Source organism: Aythya marila (genome assembly GCF_965140915.1).
Source record: "Aythya marila genome assembly, chromosome: 20".
NCBI classification, from domain to species: Eukaryota; Metazoa; Chordata; class Aves; order Anseriformes; family Anatidae; genus Aythya; species Aythya marila.
The window spans coordinates 9,715,239-9,734,340 of record NC_139061.1 but is presented as its reverse complement, the minus strand read 5'-3'; the positions used below and the strand labels follow the sequence as shown (position 1 = coordinate 9,734,340).

The window sequence follows — 19,102 nt, the reverse complement described above, 5'->3', positions numbered from 1 at the left end:
TGGAAACCTGGTTTTTGTTTGAGTGCCACACCGACGTGTATTATCTATGACTGTGGAAGTGGAACAGCCACTGACAGAGCGGTGCCAGCCAGGCTGGGTGCAGTGCCACGCTGACACAACCAAGCTATTACAGACCCCGTTGTTTGGGAGTGACTTGAAGACCCCTGGACCACACGATGGTGACTCTCACAGCCTGGTGGGCTGGTTTTCCTGAGTGCCACTGAACTAGCTATACCTTTCCCAGGCAAGTTTCCTTCTCTTACAGTTATCTCCAAGAAGCTACACAGCCTGAAGCAACAGCTTTCCCTCTGCACTGAACAGCAAGGATTCAAACCTCTGGGAAAGGCTGTTTAAAGCAGGAACATGTACACCAACTTTTACTATGCATATTAATAAATATTCTTTATTTAAATTTTGCACATTGCGCTTTAACATATTACATCCAAAACATTTTGCAAATGGATGTCTACTTTGTAAAATCTTATATTCAGCTCATTGTCATTCTGTACAGAATTATAGGTACAACATTACTTTGCCACTAGTTTGCTTTTTGTAAGTCTCACAGTAAGAGAAACATTTAATGAAAAGAGATGGCTTAAATTATAAGAGAGGCTTGCACAGCTACTCAACTAAAGATACAAGCCTGAAGAAAGAACAAAATTAATGAAATCACCTCCACCAGCCTCCCCCAAAAAAAGAAAAAAAAAATAATCACATTAATTTAAGATAAAATTTTGCCATAAGTCACTAAATTAAGTTTTTGAAAGAGAAGGCGCAGTAGTCATCTTGAGAATTTCAATGAAAGACAGAGCTATTTTATTGTATTTAGTTCGCTCCAGCCGTTGTCAACCAACCGTTACAAATGGGCCTCTTGTGATCATTTAAGCGGCAGTATTTATTAAATTTCTCCTTCAGATGCTGTCGGTATTGTTCTCTATTGCTGTAAAAAGACTTGTTGTTTGCCATAAATGACTGTATTTCATCTTGTGAGATAAAGATTTCCTCATCAGAAGTGCATTCAGATTCATCCTACAAATGAAAACAGGCATTTCAGAACTCCAGCATTGCCCTTCCTACACAGTACACCTGTCCTGTAATTGCACATGTCGTCTACGGTTGCTCTGAAGAAAGATGTAGCCTTCATGTCAACACAAGAAGTCTTAGCTGGCTAATCCCATCACTTCATTCACAATGTTCTGCTCTTTTCTGGGTAAGAGGCAGCCCATACAGTCATGAAATCTACCAGAGCAATCTTCACAGTCTTAACACATTTCCATTGAAAGCGTATGGCTTTTATTACAGTTTTTTTTTTTGTTGCTGTTCTTAAAAAAAAAAAAAAAAAAAAGAACAAAGAAGAGAAAGGAAAAGGGAAGGAAAGGGAGACAGACAGAAGAAAGTTGTCCAAGGAGCCTGTAATGGGAAGCAGTATTTAAGGCACGAAGGCAGCAGAAATGTATGCTTCATTTGATAGAATGATACAATCCTTGTAACAAATAATCCAATTTGTCACTTGCATTCCAGTGACAGTGATTTTTCCTCCTCTGCAAAGCAACTGAGTTACACACTTCACAGAGAAAATGGAAAAGTAAACAAACTAAACACCAGTAGAGTAAGTTATGAGTTTTAGTTTCAGTAACGTTATTTGCTGAAACAGTTCTTCATTGGGATTTCAAGTTCTAAACCCCATCCTCAATTCTAATGAGATAAAGCAGTATGTGACAACCTAAAATTCCAGTGGAAGTGGTTACTTACAAGGAGCTCCACTAAACTCTTGGCACCTTTTCCAGTATCAGGAACAAGTGACATTTCTGTAGGTTCTGCAAACTGTGACACATTTTTCATATGCTCAAACCAAGGCAACTGCTGCACACTTTTTTCTGAGCTACAACAGCTTTCAGCGTGTGTGTCTTTGGTCTTGTCACGATGAAACTCTGTGTGCATATTTCCTGAGGTCTCTCTGTTACCTGGGTCTGTCATACAGCTTCCAAGTTTCTGAATCTACAATTGAGAAAGGCAGCGTTAAACCTGAACCATTCAAATCTTATTTAGGGGAGGAAGGCAACAGGGTAAGATGAAAGAAAAACTTTCAAAAAGAGAGCAAGGATATATATATATTTTAAATGTACGTGCCTGGGGGGAAAATGGCATATTAATACACTGTGAGTGCACAGAAGCGCACATCCTTAGGAACACATGAAAAAAGACTCCCTCCCACCACAACCCGTTCTAGGAAAGACCTCAATTTCAAAAGTTGGATGGACGGGTAACAGAAGATCCCTGCAACCCCATTTACTGCACTGGTCACAACTGAAATTTGAGCTACTTCTGTAACAACTTTAAAATGTATGCATTTAAATAGCTATTCCAGCTCACTTATGTTCCTTACATGTTCATTCTCACACTTCAAAGTTTTACTTTTCTTTTTCTTCTTTTTGTTTTTGCCTTTTGTGTTACTCTCTTCTGAATTTGCCCAACACTCCACACAGCTATCTCCATCCTCTTCTTTGTCATCACAGCGATGGACACATGAATCATCTCCTGCAAAAGCCAGGACATTTTCTCATCAGATCCACTGAGTTTTGTGTATTCTGAACCAATATTAAGTTCTTCCCAAGCCTACCGTTTTCATCATGGTTGCAAATGCCTTCAGTGCAGGCCACATCGGATCCCTCTCGAGATCCTGTTTCGCTGCCCTCCATGCTAGATGAATAGCCACAGTCACTCCCATTACATTGTGGAGATAAACCTGAGACGAACAGAGAAGTTACACCAGTCTACAAGAGCTGTTGCACACTCTTTAATCATGCCTCTAGTAACTGAGATTTTTTTAAAGTTACTTTAAAAATAACTGAACACTACTCTGCAAATTATAAATGCTTTTAAAAACAGAAAAAATAATAGAACTTAACATACCTTTCTTTATTTTAGGTGAACCTAATAGGGTACCACTACTAGGACAGGTGCAAGAAGTGCTTTCATTAGTAACAATTACTTCTACACAATTGTTAGCTTCTTCGGTGCTACCACAGGCTTTGCAACTACTTTCCATGAAGTCCGAATTTTCCTTAAAACAATAGATAAAATAGAAAAACAATGCTTGCAATTACCAAAAGTAGCTCAGCCAGCATCTTTAGCATGGACACTTTTTCCACAAGGAAGAAACAGCTAACACTGATAACAGCCACAGCATTGCTTACAATTCTTCAGAAGCACAAGACAAGTCGAAAAAATTAGTTTCCTCACAAGAATATGACCCTCAGTTAGCCCAGGAAGTTCAGTCAAAAGATTTAGAGTAATAATTGCATCTATTTCATCAGTTTAAGGAGCTTCCCCCTTCCCAAAAAGATAATAATGGTAATCATCTATGACTAGCATTTGAAATCCCATAGTCTAAGTGATCTTTAAAAACTGACAGCTCAAAAATATTCTAGCATGTGAAGTATTAACTTCAGTAGCAATCAAAAACTAGTTCCCAAAAAAGAAATATAGCAAAATATAGTAAGAAAAAAGAAATATAGTAAAAAAAACCTCTCAAGAATTCTAACATGGAGCAGTCAGTTGATGAATGAAGCACCAAATTAAAAACCCAGTTATTTAACACCATCAGAAACCACAGCTATCAATGTTTACCTTTGCTTGATTTATTTCTTTCTCTTCTGTTGCCTGCAAAGGAGTAGGGATCTCACATACACACTTATTTTTCCGTCTATTCTTTCGTTTTTGGCGCTTCTTCTCTTGTTTAAGTTCTCGCACTCTTTCTTCTTCTGAAAACTCTTCACAGAGCTGTTCCAATCGACTAATACCCTGCACTTTTTCCACAGCCATCTGTTTATAAGAGGTTAGATCTATTTATAGACGTTAACGCAACGCAAGCTTTTACATTTATAAAAAAAGAAGTCATTATGAAGGTGCTGGGGAGAGAGTTATCTACGTAATATCAAAGTGGAAAGCAAGTGTACAATTGGTGTATGTTAAAGAAATTCTATGAAGTTCTGTCTTAAGTTCAAAATCATACAGGATTGCAGAGTATAACTGTAATTGACCCACAAACACACCCAATGCAAGATTTAGCAGTTGTGTTTGTAATTCAAAAGCACACAGAGCATTTTTATTCATGAGCCAGATAAAACTGTTGTAACCAGAGCTACTTTAAATGATAACAGGTAGAAATAATTTCACTCTGAAAGAAAAAACACGATATCCAGTGTATTATGATGTGCAGCTTGGAAAGTAAAAACAAGCAAGTGTCAGTCTTTATCTTCCAGTACACTTCACAACAGAATGCAACTCAGCTGTGATACACATTGATGTTGCACAACTGTTGCCTGCATTGAACAGGGCACTCCTGAAAAACAGCCCCACGTTAACAGAAAGCAGAAAAATAACTTCAGTGAGACATACACAGTCAGTATGGTGATTCAAATACAAGTTAGATAAATAGATTTTTACCTCAAAGCTTTTGCGTAAAGCATCAACACCTAGGTAAAAAAGCATCTGCCATGTTTGTTCCTCGGCTCGCAACTTTTGCCAGATTCGGTGTAATCTTTCATAAAGATGAATACCCAGGCAGGTCAAAACTTCTTCTTGGGCTATGTCTATTGTCTTCGCATGCCTTTCTCTCCGTCTAAAGGAAGAGTTGGACCAAAGCATAGCATTGTTAAAGTAGCTGGAAATCTACCAAAAGATCAAAGCAATTCAATGAGGTATTTTCTGTATATACGACTAAAGATATGTTTGCATGAGCAGCTTTTTTAAATCAAGTTCTGCTGTGCTGCATGCAGATGCAAAATAGAAAGGACCAGCTCAGAACTACATTCCTGACGTGCTAATTTGTGTATGGTACTATAAGGCCGCGCTGTGCCTTCCACCTTAAGACTCCCCCCATGAATTTGTTTGCTCCTACTAGGAGGGCTCATCGGAGTTTTAATGTCAGAGATGCAGCCATTCTTTTATTTCCTAGAATTGTAACTTCGTTTATAGCAAGTATTTTAAGTTCCTAAATTCTTGTGTGCCAGTTAACCTAAGTTTATACATTACTTACCTTACAAAATAAAAAATATTTCAGTATTAATCTGCATCTTTAATCTATAGTTGAAAAATCATTACAGAAGTATTTGTATTCCTAACCGAACAGCTATGATCTAATTCTAAAAATACAGAGCTCAAACTCCTATTTTTCATTGGAAGGATTTTAAGATGCAAAGAACAGGTTCAGAAATTACTATGAAATACAAGTGGCAACAAAATTAAGTTCAACACTTGGATTCAGTAAAACTTTCAACAGAGGTTCTCTTTCTATTTCACATATTCTGAGCGCTTCGATGAAAAAGCAGGCAGTTCTAATGAGTGAACAAATGAAGTAGAAGACATTTAGCAATTGTTCTCAGTCTTGCCTTCAGAGTTAAACACACTTAAAAGCGCTTTAACATCTTTACTACTTTGAAGCACTATCTTGAAAGTCTACTTCAATACGAGTATTCACATTCAAAAGTTTATTATGCAGCGAAGAGGCAAAAAACACTTCTGCAAAATACATTCAATAATAAAATAAAGAAGCAAAGCGCTAGATAGCCCACTCTAGCAAATTACATACTCATACCCTCCTGCGAACTCTGGTTCAGCTCGACCCAATAGGTGTGCGATGAAATCTGTTTCACAGCATACATGTATATGACGTTCATGTGGACAGCAACGCAAACCCTCATAAAGTGCAGCACAGTAGCCCTTTTCTTTGCTGCAGTCTAGCTCACCAATAAGAATATTGTATGCCCGAAGTACTTTATTTTTGCAGTCAGTGCAAAACCTGTATTGAAACACAGAACAAAACAGAACTGAATTTTTATTCAAGCAGAAATTTAGAGCAGCTAAGCCTAAGTTATAACACGCTGAGCTCTTTAACAGCGCATGCTATATTTAAAATAGGTCACGCTAAGGTTTATGTTACTTCAAAAGGTAAAACAGTAAGACTTTGAATGTAAGCCATGTAAGTTTACTATATGCACTATACTACCTATCATATATTACAAGTCTAGGTATCAATTTCATGCTCCAAGGCATAAATCAAGCTAATTGTTAATATGAAGAAATTCCTATATCGATATGCAGTACCATATTCAGAGATGGGAAATCTAATAGTGAACAAACTGAATTGTTAGTACAAGCCAGGAAAAAATTCCTCTCAATAACACACTCCAAGTTACTTTACAGGAATTATTTAAAGTATACTCAAGTGAGTGATAAGCAATAAGAAAAAAGGTTTCTTCTGTTGCCTGCTGTGTAAGAGTGGTTTCCACTATAAGCACCTTAAAACATATTTTGAATTATTAGATTACAGCACATATAGCAAAACAAGATTTACAACACAATGTATTCAATTTAAACGTGATAGCTCAGATAACTAACGTGAGAACAGTATAGTTATGAAGTCTGTTATAATTAAAATACAACAAAAATAATTTATAAAAAGTAATCTTCAAGAAGCTACAAAACATCTTGCTGTATTAATCTAAAAATGCAAGTCAGACAAGCTGCTCACATTTCAGCTCTCAGCTTGAAAAGCTTGCTCTTCTTGCCATCTCTGGACAGTGTTTTTCCCTCCCCTAGTTTGTCCAGTCACTTGACAACACTAAGTCAAACATATTTTGATGTTTGATAGAACTATGATAACTGGCTAGTTTCTGTGGTGAAAGGAAAGAAAACAGTAATATTATTGTAGGTTAGCATCAGGAACACTGCCAACACCATGTTTAATGTCAGAGGAGATTAAAGTTGTTTTGTTTCCAAAGTGTTATTTCCACACCACCACCACCCCCGCACCCATCTGTGCCCCCGTGGTTTATATCTGAACCTTGAAACTACTGGAAATTAAAAACTTTTTAATCAGCATTGTAGCTACCATCCACATGCAACAGTAAGCTAGCGGCCTATTTTTTCCCCTGCAAGAGAGATGTCAGGACACTAGCACTAGTAAGTTATAAACACCTGTTTTAAAACTGTGATTTGTATGCAACACCAAGCCTAAAAATCTTCATCTGTTAGTTTAGATGACATTATTTTGAAATTGCACATACTCCCTGAAAGCCTAAAAAAAGGCATAACCCCAATCAGAGTAGGCTACTTGTGCACGAGTAACTGGAACTCACTGCATTGCATCCCAACTAGCTCCTGCAGAAAGGGAAGTCTCCAGGATAGAAAGCATCAATTTCAACATTCTATATTATTAAAAATGCATGGCTTTGACACCACTGGTGTTCTATATTATTACACAGCATTACTGTTATTCTGTATTAACATAGCAATGAAAGTAATCCAAGATTCCTTCAGAAACATATTTTAAACACATCAATTAAAACCCTTTAAGTAACACAGAAAAGGTAGTAAAGCTACTTGGAGTTAGAATTCTTACTGTCTTTCAACAGTTTACATCCCTTCCCACAACAATTTAAAAAAAAATCACCAGCATTCATCTGTCAGTGCATGCTGAAATTACTGCTAGAATACTAACTGTTGCTACCAGATTTAAAGTTGCAAATGAGACTCACGTAACGTGTATTAAGAGGTCAACAAAAATACAAATACATGCAATTTTAATACATCATGTTGTAGATCATAATTTAATTCTAACCAAAAAATAAGAGAAGTAGGTATGACTTCATCTGAGGTATGTGCAATTCTCCAACTACGACCAGGAACAGTACAAAAATATTTCAACATCTTAATCTTGTCAACTGTTACAATGCAATCTGGCATGGTTTTCTACCACCATGAAGCTTAGATCTTAAGTTTTAGAAGGGTGTCAGAAGAACCCTGCAAACTTTTAAACGTTGTGTAGATTCCGCGCTTATTTTGATTAACAAGAAAATGCAGCATGTATTTCTCAAAATGAAGGCGTGTGTCTTTGTTCTTTTAACATACCTGTGTTTTCGTAGATACGTTTCTAATGTTTCTAAAAGACAGCTAGAATCAATTAAAACTACTTCATCCCTGCATTCCTGGGACATGAGCTCCCACACATCCATCCAACAACCCCTGGAAAAACAAACAAACAAACAAACAAACATTAGAAACAGACTTTACATTATCCTGCCAGCAGTTTGGCAAAGAAGCAAAATAAAGCATCGTTAGTTTACCTGACCGCTCCCTGGAAAGGTCCATAGTGGAAAATGATCCTACACTTGCTCTCCTCCTTCTTGCTGTCTTCACTACTTCTCTTATCTGCACTTAATTTCTCTGTACTGAGTGTACTACTGCTGCCTTCACTGTCACATAGTAAAAGAAATTTTAAACCGGATCTATTATGAACTAGTTATTTTTCCTAAATAAATGCTATGAAAATGCTGCAGTGTTCCTTGATTTTCTTTGACTCCTTTATAGGCTAAGCCTTAAATTACAGAAAATTTAAGAGTCAGATATGAGATACAGAGTTTGCTGTCCATGTTCATAAGCCCAGATTCATGACAACTTTTTGAGAAGTTATAGCTGAAAGCAAGTAACAGTTTTTCAGTATATTAGCTTAAGTGTCATCATATGTAAGTTTTAATACCTCTGGTAGATGACATTTCATATGACAACTTACTGGAGAGAAAAAAAACGTAACGAAACAACCATCCACAAACTTCCACACATCTACTACCACGGAGAAACCATAAAAAGCTTCATTAAACTTCCAAAATTTGTTTAAAAGCTTTACTAAGTACCACCAAATATGCTAAAAGTACTCTTACAGAGCCAAGAACAGACTTTAAATAGTAAGTCATGTTTACTTACGGGCTTGTCTACACTTGACATTTTACCAAAATGGTCACTTCTGTTTCAGCTCGTGTCTGGATACAACAGAGCAGTAAAACAGAGGAAGAAGTACTCCAATTTAATAATTAGTTTCTCAAGAGTACTTATTTATGCTGTTATCTCAGTGACTTGCCAGATCATTTAAGAGAGGTTAAGACACTCCTTAGCCCCAAATGGAACTGAGCAGTGACAAACCAGGTACACTGAAACACAGAACGTCAAGTCACTCTCCAGAGGTATTAGCTGGCATTCCTAATTAAGTAACTTGAATAGTAAGTGTGTTTAATTATCCAGAGTGCTTCTTTTTTTTTTTTTTTTTTGTCTGTGTGTGTATATGAAACACCTAACAGATGCATCTCCTCTGAAGAAGTTTCTTGTAATGGAGTCAAGCAGAAGCTCTAAGTTGATCCACAGAACTTGTTCTGTGAGACAATTCTATTTGACGCCTCCATGTCTAGGCTGTTAGCACATTTGCTTCCGCTCTAGGCAGCGGATTTATTTGGAGAAATATCGGTACCAATACACCCTGATCACTTCTGTAGTGCAACAAATGGGTATCGACTGAGCAAGCAGAGTGCAAGCTATGTTTCTTTAGCAAACTACACTGATTGTCCACATGCCACGCTATCAGATAAAGCTGGAAGCTTTACTTGCAGTATATTAAAACACTGCTCTTCCACTTATTCCATTACCCTGCCACTGCTCAAAATACTAAGGAGATTTATACCAGCATGAATTAAAGAAATACAGACAGCATTTTCCTCTATACACTCATTTTCAGCACTGTTTTGTCGTGCCAGAATGGCAAGCACAGGTTCTGTGATACACGCTCTTGCACAGAGAATATTAATCTTACTAAAAACAAACTGAAAAAAATAACACTTCCATAACGCTTTGAATTTGCTGTATTTAAAAAAGAATACACCCCTATGATCTTTTGCTTGTGTCACATAAGCTTTAAACCAATTATGTGACAGGTCTAGAACCAAAATATAATAGGAGATGGTAATTATCTACCATCACCCTCAAGCAGCACAACTGAAAAATCAAGTGTCCAGTTCCACATGCCTAGCATCTCAGGGGATTCGTCTAAACCCAAAGAGACTCAACTCTGCATAGAAAAATACATGTCCTGTAAGTGGAAACCTGATGATCAAACTTGAACAGGTTGTATGCTTAACCAGAAGCAGAACACAACTGACTGAAGTTCCCTAACACTCCAACTAAGCACAGTAGTGAAATTTATCAGCTATCATTTCAACAACACTATAAACAATGATCAAACAAACACAAAAACCCCACACCACAGATTTACAGGGTGTGTTTTTTTGGTTAGCCAGCTGGCACAAGCCTTACAAGTAACACACAGAAGCACACATGCATCGTTTGCACTGATGTATTCAAAACATGCTGTCACATTTTGAGAAAATTAAAACATTTAACAGATTTTTAGCTTTAAACCTGCCTCTCAACCACAACAAAGCCCTCTGTTAACAATGCCTTGTGCAGTCGTCAATAATCTCAAGCAAAATGATGTATATTTGTACCCTTTTACTTCAGTGGGAGAAAAACTGCTGACTAATTGCTTTCGTACAGAGCACAAAAACCACGTCTTTCTAGAGCATTGTTCGTATCACAATGCAGAAGCCATCCATCCCCTGAGCAGACTATATTCCGAGATATATTCCAGATGAGAAATGAAAAGCACATCAGAGAGCACTGAGTTGTGATGGCCAAGTTAGCTTTTGGCAACTGGTTTCAAAATTAAACATGGGTATTTTTATGGAAGGGGAAAAAAAACAAAACCAACCAACCAACAATACTACCAGCCTGGTACCAAAGGAAAGACCCAAAATCCAAGAGTCAAAAATGCAAGAGCTGGAATTAATGAGCACATTTGGGGAAACAGCTGATTACGTAGAGCGGCCTTAAAGTTCATATGAAAACATCACCAAGCAGCTGAGGGAGCTCTGACAAAGGGGGGGAGCACCTCTCACTGCAGAGAGTGGGAACTCACGCTGAGAGGGCAGGAAACCACACAGCACTGCTCGCTGGACAAAACTGAAGTGTGAGCAAGGGCAGTGTAGAAAAGTTTAAACATTCTACTGCAGTAAGAGTCACGGTCTTACCAGCTGAAGGGCTAACTGCCTTCTTATAAAACCTACAGAGAAAGACTCATGGCCTATAAGGCATGCTGCCCCAAATTCTTGGGTGCCTCCTCCTCTTCCCTGCAACTTTTTGGATTTAATATAATCCAAATAATTTGGTAATTACTACTCCGGAAAACAGATAAAAGCATAAAAATTGGTCTCTGTGCTTAAGAAACTAGTATCCGTAGTTTGCTTCCTTAAATATTTTAGATTGAATTGTGCATGTTAAGCATAAACTTACCCCAAAGGTTTTGGTTTGTGTGTGTCCAGAGAGTGTAACTGACATCTTTTGTTCTTCTTACTTTTGGGAATTGCATCGATCATATCATTCAGTTTGGACCTATGGAAAAAAAAAGGTAACTTAGTATTCTGAAAACACGGTTATCCAGAGAAATTTCAAAGGGATTGATTCAGCTCACGTATCAGAAACAAGTATGCTAAAGAACACTGAATCTAAAATTTTCTTCCTGTTCCATATTTTTACTTATGACACACAGTCTTGCAGTACACATGGAAAATACAGTATAGGCATTCCAGCCAAATCCTAGCAATCAGGATAAAGATAACTCACGTGTAACAAGCTATTGCGTTAGTCCCCTTTAAAAATAACAGACTTGGAGCAGTGACACCTATTTCAAAAGTGCTGGGAACTACGAATTCATCATGTTACACTACCTCAGCCTCCAAACCTCACTATCCCCAGCTCTGCACTAACCCCTCCTACTTCCCACTGGCCTGCAGCAAGAAGTAAAACAAGCTGAAGCCAAGGGGAAGGTAAAGGCACGCTGTGGTGAGCAGTCACTGTTTGGTTTGTTGACAGCTGAGAAACAAATGGCACTGAGACCAAGGCTGCTTACTGTGCTAGCCAAACCCAGAGGGTTTCACTTTCTCAGCATTACCTTTCTACTCTTGAGTAGAAAGGTAATTTTTTATTGTTTAAGTTTTACATGCAAAATAGCATGGTGAAGAAACGCTCTTCTTCCAGAGAGCATGAAAAACCCACAGTGCCTCTTCCAAGATTAATGACTAAACATTTTAATAGCTGTATCTTTCAACTGCAACCATGGCATCACAACTGATGGTATGAAAGGTTAGGCATTTGGGTTTGTTTGTCTTCAAGTTAGTAAACAACTCCTTTAACAGAGCTGTAAATACAAGTATGTGCTATCAGATGGAAACTTGCAACAACTCAGCGTCTCCAACAAGAAAGCTGCAAAGAAGTCACGCACAGAAGCTAGCTTTCCTGTTCTTCAGATGAGAATAATCTGAGCAGTTCTAAGATAACAGCAGGTCTCACTTACCCATGCACATAAAACAGTGTATAAAGCTTCTTTGCATCAGTCATACAGCTCCGCGTTACAGAAAGAACACCCTTTGGCCCTACTGTTAGAGGCTCAAGTGCTGGATTTCCAGACTCAACAAGCTGAGAAAACAGACGTTCCACACTACGACGACAGCCAACACACGGGACCAGCTGAGAAAGTGCACTCAAAACTTCTCGTGATGTCACCATCATGGCAATATTTAGATCCTGCTGTTTAAGCATGCTATGCCTCTAAAAGAGAGCAAGAAATGAAATAGTTAGAAATAAAATATAAAAACACAAACTGTTCGTCTTTTCCTCATCAAAATACACTCGAGGTGGGAACTGCATGCAGTGCTCGGTTTCAGCTCACCACCTTCCTACCAATCACTTACAATGCTTACTGTATGAACCAAACCACATCCACTAACAACAGTGGAACAATTCTACTTCAAGTCTTACAGTCTGCCCTCAGAAAAAAATTAAGTGTTTTTCTCTCCTGTCACTCAGATCAGCAAATACTGCTCCCAAACAAAGGGCACGTGTCCCTGTCATTAAAGAGGCCTTTTTCCTCCAACTCAGCTCAGATGTTTTAGTAAAGGGCCTTACACACAACTCTGCACATCATTTTCTACTCGCTCTCATTTCATCTTTGGCACATAGAAAAGAAATTCCCGGACACTCATTGGCATGTATGGAAATCTCATTTATAACAAACTTAATCTGTTTGCACCACGACAATTCAGCACTGCTGTCCCTAGAAGGCTACGTGCCATTTCACATTACAAATCTAATACCTGAAATCAAAAAAGCACACATTACTATTCAGGGTGAAAGATTTTTACTTCAGGAGCGAACATTCATGTGTGCTAATAATAGAACTTTAAAGAGAACACCTTCTAATATTTCTTACGTCAATAAACAATTTTAGGAGCTTCTCCTCGTTCCTCTGTCAAACATATCCACGCACACAGACACAAAAAGCACATACCTTTCTATTTCTTCTTCTAACTGCTAAATTACTAGCTCAGAGTTCGTCAACTTTGAACTTCCACTAGCACAGCTAAACGGAACAGATGGTCCATTCCTCTGAGAGCGTCCCTTCCTCACGCACCACCCAACATATCTACTCCTTGAGTATCAGCACTACAGGCACTTCTCAACTTTATCTGTCAAAGCAGAGTGCTGTCAATATATTGTGTCACTTTCCCCTGGTTATACAAAAAATACAAATATGCTTACAAAGCTGTATCTACCCAATGAATGTTTTACCATACTGCTGTCAAATCACACCAGTTAAACACAGAAAAGATGTCACAACCGGTGGGGAAAGAGAGACTACACAACATAGCAAAAATAATCGGTCACAAGGAATGCATCGATACCTTGATTGAAGTGAAAAAATATTTATTACACTTTAAGTAATTCATGTTATAAAAAGTAAAGCTATTATCTGATAATATTTCATGTTTGTGCTCTGAAAGGAAGACACATTAAATAATCTGACAAGTGATAGCACTCCGCAATAATCCTCTTTTCTGTAATTAATAGTACTAATCACAGCAACAGCAGAAATGAGCTATTTTCACAACACAACCATGCTTCATAGGCAGCATATGTCTCAACTGCTGCTGCCAAGCCACGGTGAAGAAATGTAAGCTGCCTATCAGCAAACTGGCTTGTTCCTTCCGACATCAAGTGGCAACCTTTATTTTTTTTTTTTTTTTTTTTGCTACAGGTGTTACTGTGCTACTGCTATTTGCCAGAGCATTCAGATAAGTTTCAGGGGTGCCACAAAAAATGTCTCTCACTGTTCAACTACATCTAATCTCTAAAGTAGCACATTAATTCTACCTTGGTATGGTACTAGCTATAACAACCGGACCTTAAGCAATGCACACTTTACTTGAATAAGCAGTTCAAGATTTATTTTCTAGAAAGAAGTGAAAATGTAGTAAGAAACCGTAGTTTCCATTAAGCATAAACTGGCAGTGACCAGTTTTCAACTCTAATTGGATATGCAGCAACTGCCTCCTGGGAAGACAACAGTGTATAAAAGCTGTGAAGCACAGAAGATGAATGCACCCAGTGTACTTTGGTACCAATACATAATTGCATATAGGCTCCAACGTGTCTTTCAAGTCATTTATTAAGTCATTCCAGGAATGACAGCCTCCTGGAAAAGCGAGAGCATGAACCTACAGAAAGCAAGATCTAGCACATGTCTTTCTTAAAAAGAGTGATGTACTTACCTGAATGAATTGCTTTAGTTGTGCATTGTTGTTCTGATGTCCATCAAGGTTTAGCACATTATCAGGAAATTCCATCACCATCTATGTGAAAGACAAAAAAAAAAAAAAAAAAAGTTCTCAGAAAAAGTTGAATACACAGCATTACCTTGTTTTGCTTTCTTGAGAATAGGTAAATAAGACATTAGGTCCTCATTCAACTATATTAAAAGCTTGAAGAGGCACAAAGACAGCGAATGTTTCAGCAGATTAACCAAGTATTTTCACTAATACAATGTTCTACAAAAAGTTTACAAGCAGAAAATGTTGAACAGCTGATACAGGAGAGAGCAGAAGTTGCTAAATGGAATATCACTGTTTATGTTACATTATCTGCAGGACTTGAGACCTTGCTTCAGTTAAAAAGAAGAGTGGTACTTCAGCACAAATTGAAATCCAACAGCCTAACACAATTTATAAAGCTATGGAAAAAAAAATCCAGTCACAACATTTTAAGGACATTGAGTCTACTTCTTCAAAGGCTAATTTAAAATGGTCTTAATTCAGCAAGGTACTCCAAGGTGTATTTTGTTTTGTGCGACTGCAGCTGCAACTCTCAGGGGGCTCAACGTTAAAATGTCAAGCCTGCAGAACAATGAGATTAAGTAATTAATATTTCTTTCCCAACTACTAACCGAAGAGGGCAGTTTCTTGAAAAGGCAGTGAAATAACTTCTAGTCAAACCAACATAACCATGGAGAAAAGTGAAGCCAACTAGAACCAGAAGTGAAGACTAGCTAAGCTATCTTCTTTGTCCAAACTGAGAAATAGAGAATTTAACAATATAGATATTGGAAGTTCAATTTAAAATCTCAAAGACAAAATAATAACTTTGATTAGTAACTCTAATATCAATCAACACCAAAATAAAATCATCCAATTCCCTATTTTTTTGCTCTCTGCTAACTTCCTTCAACTGCCTGGTAAAGAGAGAATTCCCTGCTGCCTGTATAATTGCAGACACTACCTCCAGAGAATTGATACGCTTACTTTTACAGGCACTCAACACTGCTCCAAAATAAACATCTATTCTCTACGGCCAGAAAGCAAAGCAATATTTTGATCTCACATGTGCTAGAATCAGAGCATCAGCAGAGCTGCCTAGTTGTGTTTGTGCAGAACAGTGCCACAGCCACTGCTCATTCTGATGTATTCTCACGTATTTCTTTTCCAGCTTCCCTTTCCTCACCCCTGACCATACACACTCAGCAGCAGAGCACGAGGTTTGATGGCAGGATTACAGGTTTCCTAGATGGCTAATTTGATGCTCCGGTCGTGGATGAGCTAAATGCAAAAGTAAAAACACTATCTGCTAATGACAAAATGAAAAGAAAAACTTGCATATTTCTTTCCCCTCACCTTTATCACCCACTATCAGACAACACCCACAGATAGACCGTACAACACAGTGAAATTATCAAAGACTAAATTTATTCACGTGTCTGTTTGATGAGATTTTATTAACTGGTTAAACATAAGCCACCGACTGGAAGAAAAGATTTCCACGCTACCACATCAAATGGAATGCCTTCTAGAGATGATGAAAGCTGCTTAAGAAGTGAAAAGGGTTAATATTTAAACTTCCTTTAATTTATAGTTGAAGCTTAGAAACACAAAAGTAAGAGTGAACAATTCATTTAGAGGAGAGATATCATACTACACCTAAACAGGCTTCTGTGCCATTGGAAAGCAACATTACGAGTTTAAAAGCACTAAGAGCCATTCATTCAATGTTTTGCAAGCAGCAGTTCACTATTTTTAGAGTTAAGGCACAGACTAAGACTTCCAGCTGACAAACAGAAAGGAAGTAGTCCCATTAATTTTCAATTTTAAGTTTTAAACAGGGTCAACACAAACCAGTTAATTTCAATAACCATTGTTTTTTTAAGATAATGCTTAAGACGCATAATTACATTTAACAGACAACAGCATCCATTTCAAACAACTGCATCTCTTGCAATAGCTCTCTTTAAGAATTAAAAATAAATAATTAAATCATGGAAGGCTGCAAGACAAGGAAGCTAAGAGCTCATTCAGCTGTTTCTACAGACTTATCTGCAGACCAACCTCCATATCTGAATACTGTGTAACAACAGCAACTGAATGGAAAAAAAAAAGGATGTTAGAATGTTTCTTCATGGTGAGGATGACTTGCACTTACATAAATGCCTCTCATCCAGATACAGAACTGACATATGGCTATTGGAACCTCTTCAATTACAACTATGGCTTGCCTCTGGTGTAAAAAAACGATAATGACAACACACTGCAGTTGTGCAAAGTTTCAGGCAGGGAGTTACATTCTGGAACTAAATCACAAACGGAATTTTAGGCCAGCTTAAGTCAAATCATCTGTCTCATGCTTGCTATGGCCGAATATTCACACACACTCTCTCAATCTGTCAAATGCAAACAAAAAACTGATAGTATTCCTACACAACACTGGGATTGCAGTTAATAAGCCATTCTAGGGGGGCTTTGAAAAACTCAAGGGGAAACTGCCTAACACACAGCACAGTTAACCAGAGATGACAGACTACGTGAGGCCAAAAAACAGTGACGATTTTTGGAGAGTTATTAATATGCCATCATTTACAATGACCAGAACTAAAACACAGTGAGGAGCTCCTCTTTGAACGTAGCAGAGCCAGATGGGATTGAGAGAGAGAGTCTTCAACAACGTGACAAAGTGTTTAGAGACCGTTTGAAGATGCTCAATTGTTTTGCTCGGGAAGATGGAAGAAGTTACATTATCAAGTTGGTAAAGTTAAGAAAAAATAGCAAGTCAGACATTTTTCCATATCTAAACATGAGATGAGAATTTTAGAACACGTACATTTTACACCGTTTAAGCAGTTACTGTCACGTGACATGCCACTGACAACAGAATTCACGTATGAATGATTAAGATACCCTGCCACACTACGTAAATCCAATTTTATTTTCAGCCCAATGTTTTCTTACATTAACAATTCAGGCAAATGACAACCGGCTGGAGTGTGTCCTGTGTTCACCTACTATGCAATTTCTGACCCTTCCTCCAAACACGTGAAGAAAACAAAAAGACCAGAGCACCTCTACATTGCACTTAGTTCACTTTTCCACTGAATCTTCTAGAAATGGCAAAATCCTCAAGTTTTCAAAATCACGAGAATATGCTGGAATGGAAAGCCTCCGAGATCTGTTGCTGCATGCACGGCAGCACTTCTTACACACTCCATAACCCCTTACTTTAAGGCAAAGCTACTGAAAACACCTTCGGCCTTCTCCTGCCTGCTTACAGGCAAGGCAATAACCTAGCCTACACCGTGGGTTTTTAGCCTGCGACGTGGTTTTTAACGTTAACATGGCTCCTTTCCCAACGAGAGGAAAAATGGCTTTGCCCCACATTCGTGCTCTGGCACCGAGGCACGCCTGTCACTTGGGAACGAGTTCCGTGCGGAGCCCAGCACGCCAACAACTTTCTCCCCGTGCTGTTTAAAGGATTTTAGGGCTGGGGCCGGGGCAGGAAAGTCCTGCAAAGAGCTGCAAAACCCCGGGGCCGAGCCTTGCAGGAGCAGCCCCGTGTGTGAAGGCCTCGCCCGGGCACCGCGACGCCCTGGGGGGGGGGAGGCTCGGCACTCACCGTGAGGGTGTCATCGATGTAGAGGGGGATTTGCCTCTTCTCGAAGGGGAACTCCTCCTCGCCGTCCCTGCACACCGCCACCAGCCGCGCCATCGCCGCCGCTTCCTCCTCCCCGCTGCCGAGCCTGCGAGCAGCCCGAAACGCCGCGGAGGTAAATCGCCGCCGCGCTTCCCCGGCACACTTTCACCAGCAGGGGAAACCGAGCCTGCTTTACCCCATCGCCTGATTCACCACGGGCACACAGCCCCGAGCCGCCGCCGCCGCCGCTCCACGGACACCGGGAGCCCGGCCCGGAGCTCGCAGCGGGACCGGGGCTGGGGGCGGCGGGGACGGAGCCGGGGCCGGGCTGAAGGCGGCGGGGCCGCGCGGGGACGGGGAGCACGGAGGAGCCCCGATGGAGCCCGGGCAGCCCCTGAGGTGGCTGCGGAGGGCAGCGGGGGCCCAACACGGCCGCCTCCCTCCCTCCCTCCCTCAGGCCGGAGGGGCCGCAGCCCGCCGGCCTCCAGCGTCCAGCGGGGGCCCGGTGAAGGCTCGGAGCTGAGGCTCCCCCGCTCCTTCCCTCACCCCCTTCCCTCCTTCTCCTTCTCCTTTTCTCCCTCCCCTCAGCCCCACCGCCCCCTCCCCGGGCCTTTACCGGCTGCCCCCAGCCGCGGGCCGTGACAGGCGGGCGGACACCTCGGGCCCCACCTCGGGCCCTGCCGCGGGGCCGCCTCCTTCCGCTCCCCCTTCCCCGGGCCCTCCCCGCGGGCGGCGGCCCCGGCCCCGGCCCGCCCCGGCCCGGCCCGGCCCTCCTCTCGCGAGACACCGCGGCCGCTGCTTCTTCCTCCCCCCCCTCCTCCTCCTCCTCCTCCTCCTCACCCCCCCGGTGCCGGGGCCGCCCCCCGCCCGTTACCTCCCGCCCCCACCCCCGGGCTGGGGCCTCCTGAGGAGCCCCGGGGCGAGGCCGCGT

The 19,102-nt window shown here is 40.3% G+C and overlaps 1 protein-coding gene across 2 annotated transcripts; it reads right to left on the bottom strand.

Moving 5' to 3' along the window:
• Positions 1–384: 384 nt before the first annotated feature.
• On the bottom strand, positions 385–18,864 carry GGNBP2 (gametogenetin binding protein 2). 2 transcript variants are annotated; one of them, XM_082776579.1, is made up of 14 exons: positions 18,788–18,864; positions 18,154–18,277; positions 14,493–14,573; positions 12,239–12,492; positions 11,179–11,277; positions 7,915–8,028; positions 5,594–5,803; positions 4,450–4,624; positions 3,631–3,825; positions 2,914–3,064; positions 2,621–2,746; positions 2,387–2,538; positions 1,753–1,998; positions 385–1,029 (listed from the first exon to the last, which is right to left on the bottom strand). In XM_082776579.1, exons 2-14 carry the CDS (start codon positions 18,244–18,246, stop codon positions 826–828), a joined length of 2,100 nt encoding a protein of 699 aa, XP_082632705.1. In that variant the 5' UTR covers positions 18,247–18,277; positions 18,788–18,864; the 3' UTR covers positions 385–825. The 2 variants fall into 2 exon arrangements, with proteins under 2 accessions (XP_082632705.1, XP_082632706.1); XM_082776580.1 differs by having other exon boundaries at positions 5,600–5,803.
• Positions 18,865–19,102: the final 238 nt, after the last annotated feature.